Source organism: Cydia fagiglandana, chromosome Z, assembly GCF_963556715.1.
Source record: "Cydia fagiglandana chromosome Z, ilCydFagi1.1, whole genome shotgun sequence".
NCBI classification, from domain to species: domain Eukaryota; kingdom Metazoa; phylum Arthropoda; class Insecta; order Lepidoptera; family Tortricidae; genus Cydia; species Cydia fagiglandana.
In genome coordinates this window covers 29,629,177-29,641,098 of record NC_085959.1, presented here as the reverse complement: position 1 = coordinate 29,641,098, position 11,922 = coordinate 29,629,177, and the positions used below count along the sequence as shown (strand labels likewise).

The 11,922-nt window shown below is 38.5% G+C and overlaps 2 protein-coding genes across 2 annotated transcripts in view; one reads left to right on the top strand and one right to left on the bottom strand.

The window, feature by feature from the left end:
• The first annotated feature begins 244 nt into the window (after positions 1–244).
• LOC134678110 (uncharacterized) overlaps positions 245–11,922 on the top strand; it is a 38,070-nt gene continuing 26,392 nt past the window's right edge. Inside the window, exons 1-6 of the mRNA XM_063536560.1 lie at positions 245–310; positions 939–1,064; positions 1,470–1,607; positions 1,919–2,099; positions 2,181–2,298; positions 7,663–7,870. Coding sequence (XP_063392630.1) covers positions 245–310; positions 939–1,064; positions 1,470–1,607; positions 1,919–2,099; positions 2,181–2,298; positions 7,663–7,870 — 837 coding nt within the window. The remainder of the gene's footprint in view (positions 311–938; positions 1,065–1,469; positions 1,608–1,918; positions 2,100–2,180; positions 2,299–7,662; positions 7,871–11,922) is intronic.
• On the bottom strand, positions 2,354–7,789 carry LOC134678085 (uncharacterized). The gene is made up of 2 exons (XM_063536535.1): positions 7,582–7,789; positions 2,354–2,909 (listed from the first exon to the last, which is right to left on the bottom strand). Exons 1-2 carry the CDS (start codon positions 7,718–7,720, stop codon positions 2,365–2,367), a joined length of 684 nt encoding a protein of 227 aa, XP_063392605.1. The 5' UTR covers positions 7,721–7,789; the 3' UTR covers positions 2,354–2,364.

Sequence of the window (11,922 nt, the reverse complement as noted above, 5' to 3'; positions counted from 1 at the left end):
AACCTTTAAAATCTTAAAAGAAAATAAATGATTTCTGATTTCAAATTGTATTTACTTACTTTTAAATACTTTTAATGAATATATCGTCTTAGACAGGTGTTTCACCACACCACCGACGATCGAAAGCCCCTATCCATCGATTTATTTTCTCGCTCCATGAACTATTAGGGAGCAGAACACTAGCCGTCAGATTTTTGGCGCGTGGCGTAAATGTGATCTTCATGATTCCGAAGTAGCCCACAAGATGGCAGAACCTCCTATGTACAAGAACTGTAGATGGCAGCTCCTGGGCAGCTCTGCCAAAGCCAAAGTACATACTTCCCTCCAATGCGCACGGTCCCTTGGGAGAACATTTGCAAGTGTCCAGCTGTCAGCTATAAAATAAATAAAGGCGTTATTGACGGAGTGGAATCCGCTGTCAATGACTGATACTATTGACGGTTAGAAGACGTCATCCAAAGAGCATATATATAAATAATCACTACGTTCTCGAATGACGTGAGGCTGGCAGAAATAGTTAAAATCTTAAGAAGATTTATTTGTGTTATTTACGTCACAATTGAATTACTATGACATTATTAATTACATATGAATACTAAACAATTTTAAAATGTCATGTGGCTGTTTAAAATATGGTAAGATACATTTAATTTCACATCTTTAGATTGCCGGTCCAACGCGCTACCAAAACTACCAATGCCATTATTATAAATCTCCCGTTTTTATTACAGGGTTGACTTTATCTCTCCTATGCGTAGTTACAAGTAATACCCCGAAGAATTTAATGGAAAGCGTGCAACCAGCGGATTCTCCCGTTAAAGTAACGGCCGTTTTCATTAACTGTGAAATAGATGTAAGTCAGGTATTTATTTTACGTTAAAACTTGATTCATGTTGACTGTTTTTAAACTTAGTCGTTCTGGATATCGTCGTTTATAGGATATACAAAAAGAATCCAATGAAGAAGATAATAGATTTGAGCGTGAAGAACTATTCAAACATAACGCTTTGCGTAATTGTGACAAGAAATTGGCGCTTACTATCAAGCTTACCACGAAATCCGCTGTGAGTATTTTAACCTGCGCATTGACAGACTTGTACACATGTGACTGACCTGACTGTTTGGTATTATTAGGTACTTACTTTAAACCGGCCAAGTGCGAGTCGGACTGCAAAGGTGTATGGGAGCCCCACTTATATGTTTATTATATTCTGTTTTTAGTATTTGATGTTATAGCGCCAACAGAAATACTACATCATTTGTGAAAATTTCAATTGCCTAGCTATCACGGTTCATGAGATACAACCTGGTGATAGACAGACAGACGGACAGCGGAGTCTTAGTAATAGGGTCCCGTTTATTTTTACCCTTTGGGTACGGAACGGAGTTTGTCATGTAACAGTAGATCATCGTAGCATTATAAGTTATTTCACTCTGTTATAAAGTTTATAACAACCTACTTGGAACAGAATTCAGCAGATGAGTATGTGCCTATTGATCACGTGGTGGACGGGCGCAACAAGAGGCGCGTGCGGCTGCTGAACCCCTACGTACTGCGCCTGCGTCGCGACGCGCCGCTCGAAGCCTACAGGTTGACGTTTATTGAAGTAAATACGACCTTATGTGTATTATTTTCTTACCTGCATCATAGATTGCAAATTATCATTAAGTACCAGCAAAAACCAACGAAACCAAAAATCACATCTTAATATTCTTAATTATGTATAAATCATTTTCAGACTGTAAGCGGATTGCTGGCGACCTCAAAAGAACAGAATCATAAAATTCATAATTATGCTAACAAACAGTCGAGAAGGGTAAATTTGGATTTCGTTTTTTTTAGCATTAGAAATAACTACAGAAACAAGCGTGCTGAACTTCACTAAATAATTACTATACGTTACTTGCCACAAAACAGACTCGTCGCGACACTAATGGAGGTCTAAATATAATGGATGACTGGGATTCAAAGTCGGTTATGCCTGAGCTTAGGCACGTGTTCCCGGCCAAGGTGAGCTACGCGGTTCGGCTTGCGGGAGCAGCGGCGGCGTTCTCCGCCGGATCCATCCTTGCGTCTTCTCAGGCCCGTGGGAGTAATGGTAAATACCTATCTAAAAGGTCTGCGATAAAGTGTACATAAATACATATTCGTCACTAATCAACTTTATTTGTAAATACAGAACAAAGGCAGGGCAATAAGATGGCTGAAGATTTAGTGTCCGCGTCGCTTTTATCAACGAGCCCACGATTCACGCTGAATATGGCGCGACGCCCCTCGCACGTCACAATCCGCCCTCGGTATGCTAACCGAAGTGCAAAGAGCGCACCAAAAACTAACCCAGGTATACCTTCCTCCTAATTGCTTCAGTAATCGTCAGTGATTACTTCACATTTAATTTTATTTTCCCTCGGCTGATCTTCGCAGCTTTGGTCGGGCGATCCTGTCTGACGAGACGATAGCTGTTCCTCCGCGTCTATTATTACTGCAAATATATTCTTCTTCACTTGGGTTTGCATCCAAGGCGGCATTTCTCTCGTACTTTTGAGAATACAGTTGAAGAAGGATTCTAAAGCATCGGGATCTTTTCGAAAACTGGGTGCGGGGTCTGATTCGATGGCGCGGTCGGGGCACCGCCGTTTGGCAGGCGGCGCTGCCGTGCTGGGCTCCGTACTAGGAGTGGACGCGCTAACATCTCGCTGTCGCTTCGGTCCACTGTCACTTATAGGTTCCATGTCAATATGCTCCGTAATACGATACTTCATATGTGGTTCTAGAAATTGCATGTGTTTAGCGTACTTCCAAGTGGTTATCTGAGCCGGAAGTAATTTATTCTTTCCTAGCTTGGCCCGTTTTAAAGCGTCTCGGTGGTTATCTCGCAGTTTCTTCCATTCTGATTTTGCAATTGTTACTGAAACGGACCATAAACAATAATTTATTTAGCCTTATTCATCAAAAGGCCTCAGTACAGTCAGCAGCAGAAGTTGCTAAGCGGGCGAGGTGTTCAAAATTACCTTGACACGCTCTTATTCTCTTAACAATAAAGCGTCAAGATTATTTTTAACACACGGCCCGCTTAGCAACTTCTGCTGCTGACTAAATAGTGACTGTACTACAGTGGTCAAGGATGGTCCGTGACAAGCCATCGCTATTATAGTACATATTTATAGTTATATTAGGTATAATGGCGAACGACTGGCCATCAATGGTCTATCAGGGTGCGCAAATGGGAACTTGTTGGTTTTTTTGACACTTCAAAGGAATCGTGGCGTATTGTGACTATGGTGTTCACACAGTCGCCCATCGCAGTGGCTTGACAAGTTGACCATGGCCCGTCGGTAGCCACTACGTACTGGGGCTTTTAGCGGCAAAACAGATATAAGGTAAAATGCGGACTAGCGGAAGTACCTAATAATAATAAGAATAAGTCATGCCGAACGAATCCAAAAATTTATTTTTCAGAAATTGCTTTTCAATAGTAACTTTAATTGACTATAACGATGATTAGGGTGTAATTATCTGAATAAGGACCGTATCGAAAAGCAACTTAGACAACTTCAGGATCTTTTAAATAGGTGAACGCCACTTCAATGAATAACATATGATACATATTTTCAAAATTAGATCTATATACAGGGCGTCCCACGGCGATGCCACATGGAGGGAAAGTACCTTAAATATCATAGATAGCATATTTTGCTGAAAGAAGACTTCATTTTATTTTTAAAACTTAGTTAAATTGCATTCATACTTTTTTTTTTTAATGTATGGAAAAAAAATATCGCGTCATTGGAGGAAAAGTACCTTAATTATTGTAAATGAACATCTTACTGAAAGAAGACATTATTTCGATTTAAAAAAACAAGTTGAATTGCATTTTAAATAATTTCATGGTTAAACCGGGAATCGAACCCGCTACACGAGAAAAAAAATTACCTTGTAGCTTTGTCATACCGATCGAAAGGCGAGAATTATTTTTTTGGTATAGTAACAGCACCAGTCATGGGACATTTAAGAGTAAATTTGGAGTATTTATGATATTTCCCTTATACATGTAAATGATCTACCGCTTAGCGTGTTAAAAAATGAAAGTCCTATCCGTCTTTCATGTTTTAGGCGTGTTGTATCAAAGATACTGCAATTAGTTTCCACATATTTAACAAATTAAAACTATGCTTTTTTTTCTCCAGTCATGGACACCAAAGTTCCAGGGTCCACTACTATACAAGGTATTTTTTTTCTCGTGTAGCGGGTTCGATTCCCGGTTTAACCATGAAATTATTTAAAATGCAATTCAACTTGTTTTTTTAAATCGAAATAATGTCTTCTTTCAGTAAGATGTTCATTTACAATAATTAAGGTACTTTTCCTCCAATGACGCGATAATTTTTTTCCATACATTTTTTTTCAAAAAAAATTAAAAAAGTATGAATGCAAAAAATAAAATGAAGTCTTCTTTCAGCAAAATATGCTATCTATGATATTTAAGGTACTTTCCCTCCATGTGGCATCGCCGTGGGACGCCCTGTATATAAATGCAAGTGTCCTGACTGACTGACTGACTGATTCATCAACGCAGAGCCGAAACTACAAAAGCCAGAAAGTTGAAATTTGCACACCAGATTGCATTTATAAAGTGTACAAGAGATAAGAAGCGATTTTGAGAAATTCAACCCCTAAGGGGGTTAAAAAGGGGATGAAAGTTTGTATGGGGTTAAAGTTTTCTTTTAAGCTAGGAATTTGAAACTTCGTAAATAGATATATTATTAAAATACAAGAAAACTAATTTCAGCATTTTTGAAAATTCATCCCCTAAGGTGGTGAAAAAGGGGTTGAAAGTTTGTATGGATATCAAAAAAAATTTCAAGTGGTGGACTTGAATCTTTGTATTTAGGGATATTATTAGAAGACAGGAAAAGTAATTTCAGCGTTTTGTAAAATTCATTCCCTACCAGGGTTAAAAAGGGGTTGAAAATATTAATCCATTACAAATGCTTTGAAACTTCGTAGAAAGGCATAATAGCCGATTACAAAAAAAAGTGATTGCAACGTTTTTGGAAATTCAACCCCTAAGGGGGTTAAAAAGGGGATGAAAGTTCGTCTTCGGGTGCAAATTTTATTTTAAGTTAGGAACTTGAAACTTCGTAAAAAAGTATCATATTCAAATACAAGAAAATAAATTTCAGCGTTTTAGAAAATTCATCCCCCAAGGTGGTGAAAAAGGGGTTGAAAGTTTGTATGGATATCAAAAAATTTTTCGAGCGCGGGACTTGAATCTTTGTATTTGGGGATATTATTAAAAGACAATAAAAGTAAATTCAGCGTTTTGAAAAATTCATCCCCTAACAGGGTTAAAAAGGGGATGAAAGTTTGTATGGGGTTAAAGTTTTGTTTTGAGCTACGAATTTGAAACTTCGTCAAAAGATATATTATTAAAATACAAGAAAACTAATTTCAGAGTTTTTGAAAATTCAACCCCTAAGGTGGTGAAAAAGGGGTTGAAAGTTTGTATGGATATCAAACATTTTTTCGAGTGTGGGACTTGAATCTTTGTATTTAGGGATATTATTAGAAGACAGGAAAAGTAATTTCAGCGTTTTGTAAAATTCATCCCCTAACAGGGTTAAAAAGGGGTTGAAAGTTTGAATCCATTACAAATGGTTTTGAAACTTCTTAGAAAGGCATAATAGCCGATTACAAAAAAAAGTGATTGCAACGTTTTTGGAAATTCAACCCCTAAGGGGGTTATAAAGGGGATGAAAGTTCGTCTTCAGGTGCAAATTTTATTTGAAGCTATGAACTTGAAACTTTGTAAAAAGGTATTATATTAAAATACAAGAAAACTAATTTCAGCGTCTGAAAATTCATCCCTATGGTGGTGAAAACGGGGTTGAAAGTTTGTATGGATATCATGTATTTTTTCGAGCGCGGGATTTGAATCTTTGTATTTGGGGATATTATTAGAAAACAATAAAAGTGATTTCAGCGATTTGTAAAATTCATCCCCTAACAGGGTTAAAATGGCGTTCAAAGTTTGAATCCATTACAAATGCTTTGAAACTTCTTAGAAAGACATAATAGCCGATTACAAAAAAAAGTAATTGCAACGTTTTTGGAAATTCAATCCCTAAGGGGGCTAAAAAGGGGATGAAAATTCGTCTTGGGGTGTAAATTTAATTTTAAGCTAGGAACTTTAACTTTTTGGAAAAAAAGGTAATAAATTAAAAAACATGAAAACTAATTCAAGCATTTTTGAAAATCATCCCCCAAGGTGATGAGAAAGGGGTTGAAAGTTTGTATGGAGATCAGATATTTTGTGAGTGCGGAATGCGGAACTTGAATCTACAGTATAAGGGCATAGGTACCTATTATGAGAATACAAGAAAAGTAATTTCAGCAACCAACATCAAAATCCACGTGACTTAAAACTTCATACAACTTGCTAAAAAAGTAAAGTACTTAATTTCAACATTGCTTGGATATGAAAATTATAGGTACTAAAGATGTAAAATGTTGAAGATAAGATTCCACGCGGACGAAGTCGCGGGCAACAGCTAGTCATATTATAAGTATTACTTTAGGAAGAGCCAAACGATACATTAGATTAGAGTCATGTATCGTTTGGCTAATGATTAGACTAAGTACATTATGTACATATATTTATTAACAGTTAACTGTAAAAATATGGGTGTAGCCTACTTATTCATAAATATGTCCCATAGTTCTTAATTCGCTGACATAAGAGCTATGGGCCATATTTTTGAGATGATTTGTGCACCCATATTTGTATAGTTGACTGTACATAGATAATTCTTGGTAAAGCCTGATCAGTGAAATAGCAAGACACTTTCGTAAGTTACCGTGAAAATACGAAGGTACAGAATTATGCACAAAATCTGCAGGTACCTACATACCTACCTAATTTTCCGGTAGGTAATTAAAAAAAAATATGCCTGAGGCTCCCGCTTCTCTAGCTTGAACCTTATATGTAGCACAACAATTAAGTCCGTGACTACACCTACGAAAGAGACACACCTAAAGTGACAGTAGTAACAATAAGATGCAACCGCAACAGACATATTATATTTATAGGCTATCAGTTTCATGCTCGCTCGCAATAGTTATTTGTTTTACAAGGGGGCAAAGTTGTTGTTTAACCGCTCGTGCTAATATTGATACCCGAGCAAGCGAAAGATTCCAAAATTGAACCACGAGCGTAGCGAGTGGTTCGAAAAATGGAATCTTGAGCGTTGCGAGGGTTTCAAAGCACGAGGGTTAAACAAAATTTGCCCCCGAGTGAAACAAAAAATTTTTCACCACACCAACCCGAAGCAAATATTAAATGTAAAATATCAAACAAAATCAAACCAAATCAAATCCAAATGAATGTTATTAAATATTTATCATCCAAAATCATCATTTTAAAGTCAATTCTACCAGCAAACATAAGAAAACAACTCAAAATTTGCATGTGATTAATTTGCCTCACATGTGGATAAAATGCAACTTTGCTATTCGTTTTTGAAGTGCAAAGTAATTCTTTCCGAGCTGGTGTGGTGAAAAGACTCATTTTATCAACTCACTGTTAGGGATAGAAGAATCGTTGTTTTGGTCTACGACGCATTGCCAGGCTTCGTCTTTCATATGCATTTCTCTGTAGTCAGGGTGCAGTGGGTTCCAAAGACAGGGTTGAGCGCGGACGCTTTCTATGAAGGCTTCCATGTCTGTTTATTGTCTGAAACGTGTAAGTACGTCGTCAACGAGACGCTAGCGGGCCCAGACTGGCTCGGCCGGACGCGCGCCGCCGGCGCGGCCTCGCGCCGCCTCGCGCGGGACCGTTCCCCGCCCCGCCGACCAGTTCTCACCACCCAGGTTCTTTCAATGTACTTGTTTGAGCGTAAACCGGTTTCTACACAATAAACTACAAGCAGGTTATGACTCCTTATAATACAGTCATTATATGTTTTCAGACAAACAAATTAATATAGTTTTCAAACCTGTGTGACGTGATACGTCTAGGTGTACTGTTTAAAATGCACCACTCTCCCCCCCCCTCCACCTGACGCTCGACCCCCCCCCACCTTGAAATGTGTCCCCGTTGGTAGTTTTTTGGCATTCTCACGAAAACTATAATAGATATCAAAAAAGTGTCAAGGACAGAATTAATCCTCATTAAATTTAGAACAAAAATGGTCTTATGTGTTTTATTATAAGTTGGACGGTATTCAAGCTATAAGTACTTATATAACCTTAAAATAACAAAATAACCATACTAGTATGACGAAATGCAGAATATCTTCAAAACGGCTAGACCGATTTTAATAAAATATACCTAAAAAATCACCGCAGTGAAGCCAGCTATCAAACAAAAGAAACTACATCAAAATCGGTTCATCCGTTTCGGCGTTACGAAGTCACAGGTAAACACAGAAATACAAATTTTTTTCAACTGCACCCAATAATTTTGTAAACCGATTAATTTTGATCAATTATTTTAATGGGATCATGTCCCTTGAAGTTTTAGCTTTACGAAAAGTTAAAAAACATGGAAAACGCCCCAGTATTTTTCAAATTATCGGCATTTTCCCGATTTGTGAGTGGTTTCGTGTTATCACGCGCACGAGTTGCCCTTGACCCCTATAAAACGGGGGGTAGGGGAGGGGTTGTTATCAGTCACTTATCAGAAGTTGACCGGTACACATATCTGCATATTTTCCCGTAAAGAAGACCTGTGAAAAATGGAAACCACTGAAGCTGAAGTCCGCCAAGTCGTCCAGCTCAGCTCCTGCAAGAGGGGCGTAGCCAACGTTCAGTAGCTGCCACGCTGAATTTAAGTCAATCTACAGTTTGCAGAGTTTACCAGAGGTTCCAACGGACTGGATCCTTTACTTCAAGACCAAGAAGCGGCCGCAAAAAGTGTACATCAGAGAGGGACGACCGCTTCATTGTCACAACATCTCTCCGAGATCGACACCTGACAAGCGTTGCCATCCAGCAGCGTCTGCGTGAGATACGAGGAGTGGCTGCCAGTGAGTGGACAATAAGAAGAAGACTTAAGAAAGCGAACTTGACACCCAGGAGGCCTGCAACGGGGCCCAGATTGCTGGCGCGACACCGTACAGCCCGAAGAGAGTTTGCAGAAAATCATATGGACTGCACCATTGAGCAATGGACCCCAGTTCTCTTCTCGGACGTGTGCAGAATATGCTTGAATGGATGTGACCGAAGAGGAAGAGTCTACAGAAGGCCAGAAGAACGGTTCGCCCAATGTTGCTTCTCCGAAAGGGTCGCCTATGGCGGTGGATCCGTGATGTTCTGGGACGACGTTTCCTACGACGCGCGAACAGAGCTGGTTTTCGTGCCTGGCGGGGGCCGTGGCGCGACCCTCCTGGGTGTCAAGTTCGCTTTCTTAAGTCTTCTTCTTATTGTCCACTCACTAGCAGCCACTCCTCGTATCTCACGCAGACGCTGCTGGATGGCAACGCTTGTCAGGTGTCGATCTCGGAGAGATGTTGTGACAATGAAGCGGTCGTCCCTCTCTGATGTACACTTTTTGCGGCCGCTTCTTGGTCTTGAAGTAAAGGATCCAGTCCGTTGGAACCTCTGGTAAACTCTGCAAACTGTAGATTGACTTAAATTCAGCGTGGCAGCTACTGAACGTTGGCTACGCCCCTCTTGCAGGAGCTGAGCTGGACGACTTGGCGGACTTCAGCTTCAGTGGTTTCCATTTTTCACAGGTCTTCTTTACGGGAAAATATGCGGATATGTGTACCGGTCAACTTCTGATAAGTGACTGATAACAACCCCTCCCCTACCCCCCGTTTTATAGGGGTCAAGGGCAACTCGTGCGCGTGATAACACAAAACCACTCACAAATCGGGAAAATGCCGATTATTTGAAAAATACTGGGCCGTTTTCCATGTTTCTTAACTTTTCGTAAAGCTAAAACTTCAAGGGACATGATCCCATTAAAATAATTGATCAAAATTAATCGGTTTACAAAATTATTGGGTGCAGTTGAAAAAAAAATGTATTTCTGTGTTTACCTGTGACTCCGTAACGCCGAAACGGATGAACCGATTTTGATGTAGTTTCTTTTGTTTGATAGCTGGCTTTACTGCGGTGATTTTTTAGGTATATTTTATTAAAATCGGTCTAGCCGTTTTGAAGATATTCTGCATTTCGTCATACTTGTATGGTTATTTTGTTATTTTAAGGTTATACAAGTACTTATAGCTTGAATACCGTCCAACTTATAATAAAACACATAAGACCATTTTTGTTCTAAATTTAATGAGGATTAATTCTGTCCTTGACACTTTTTTGATATCTATTATAGTTTTCGTGAGAATGCCAAAAAACTACCAACGGGGACACATTTCAAGGTGGGGGGGGGTCGAGCGTCAGGTGGAGGGGGGGGGGGGAGTGGTGAATTTTAAACAGTACACCTAGATGTATCACGTCACACAGGTTTGAAAACTATATTAATTTGTTTCATTTTCCCATACATTGATTACATAGAATGACTCAATTATTAGTAGTCCGTTTGAATCTTGTCTCTATTCAAGTTCCGATCGTGATTCGATTCCTGGTAGGGTTCAGTAGGTTGAGGTATAATTAAATAAAAGACCAGAAGACGTAGTCCCTGGTGTTCACTTAATTATACGGCAAATGATGATGATGGAATTTCCTTTTGCAGAGTTGCTCCTTTTGACTCACAGATTGATTTACGAAGGGGAGCCAATCGAATTTTTGATGCAAATTTTTGACTTAAGGGGGGGTGCCCCCCGAAATTTGTAAAAAATAAAGTTTTGCTATGTGGTCAAGTTTGGTATCATTTTCGCATAGGTACCTAATTCAAGGATGCTGAATTCGATTCTGATATTTTATTTACACGATTTCATATTAAAAATTTAAAATAAATTGAAAAATAATAATTTTCTATTTAATTTTTTTCCGAATAAAAGTGTATATTTTTCTTATTTTAATATGCACACGAAAAATAAAAATTTCATGAAAAAGCCCTACTATTTCTCACTATAAAAAGTATACATAAACTATTCATAAATTACGTCATTTCAAATTAGGGGGGGGGGGTCTGGACATCGGATGATGGTAGCACGACGTAAGAGGAAACGGGGTCATTCGAAGCATGATTTTTGGATGATTTTAGGGGGGGGGGGGTCAAAAATAGATAACGTAATTTATGGACAGCCCCAGCTGGTATATTTATTCTACATTAATGAACCCTTAGATCATTTTAGGAAGGAGATCAACTTTGATTTTTGGTGCGGTGTGGTTGAAAGGATGGGGATGATTTGTCCCATGCAATCATAAATTTATGCAAGCACCCTGTTTAGGTTTCTGCAATAAGTTTGGTGACATGTACTAGTAAATCAAAAGACAGAAATCATTTAAGTAATTATAATTATATATTCAAAATACAATTTAATAATGTAAATATTGATTATTATTTGAATTATTTTCCTCCGTATAGCTACGTCCCTTAAATTGGATTACGTTGTGCACCGAGCATAAGCAATGTTAAAGAGTGTTTACAAATATATAGGCAGTAAAATCTTTAAAATACAAAATAATGTATCTATTAGTCCATTTCTCTTTTTTTCTTTTAATTTACTCGATAATGACACTTAATGCAGATACCTAAACACATGCTTTCATAAATTTATGATTGTATGGGACAAATCATCCCCATCCTTTCAACCACACCGCACCAAAAATCAAGGTGGCTCCCGTTCCTAAAATGATCTAAGGGTTCTAAGGATTCACTATGCTAAAGGGTATCTCATCATCATCAAACGCTGTAGCATCTCATAGCTGTAACTTATATCTTTGTATACTATTCAGTGAGCCAGTGGTCGAAAGTAGGTCTACATTTCATTTTTTTTCTCTATATTTTTAGA

Excerpts from the sequence above, each read along its gene's own strand:
- LOC134678085 (XM_063536535.1), bottom strand. The coding sequence starts at position 7,720 with ATGGAAGCCTTCATAGAAAGCGTCCGCGCTCAACCCTGTCTTTGGAAC. Across the intron at positions 2,910-7,581 it reads CGATTCTTCTATCCCTAACA|TAACAATTGCAAAATCAGAA; the intron begins GTGAGTTGATAA and ends GGTCCGTTTCAG.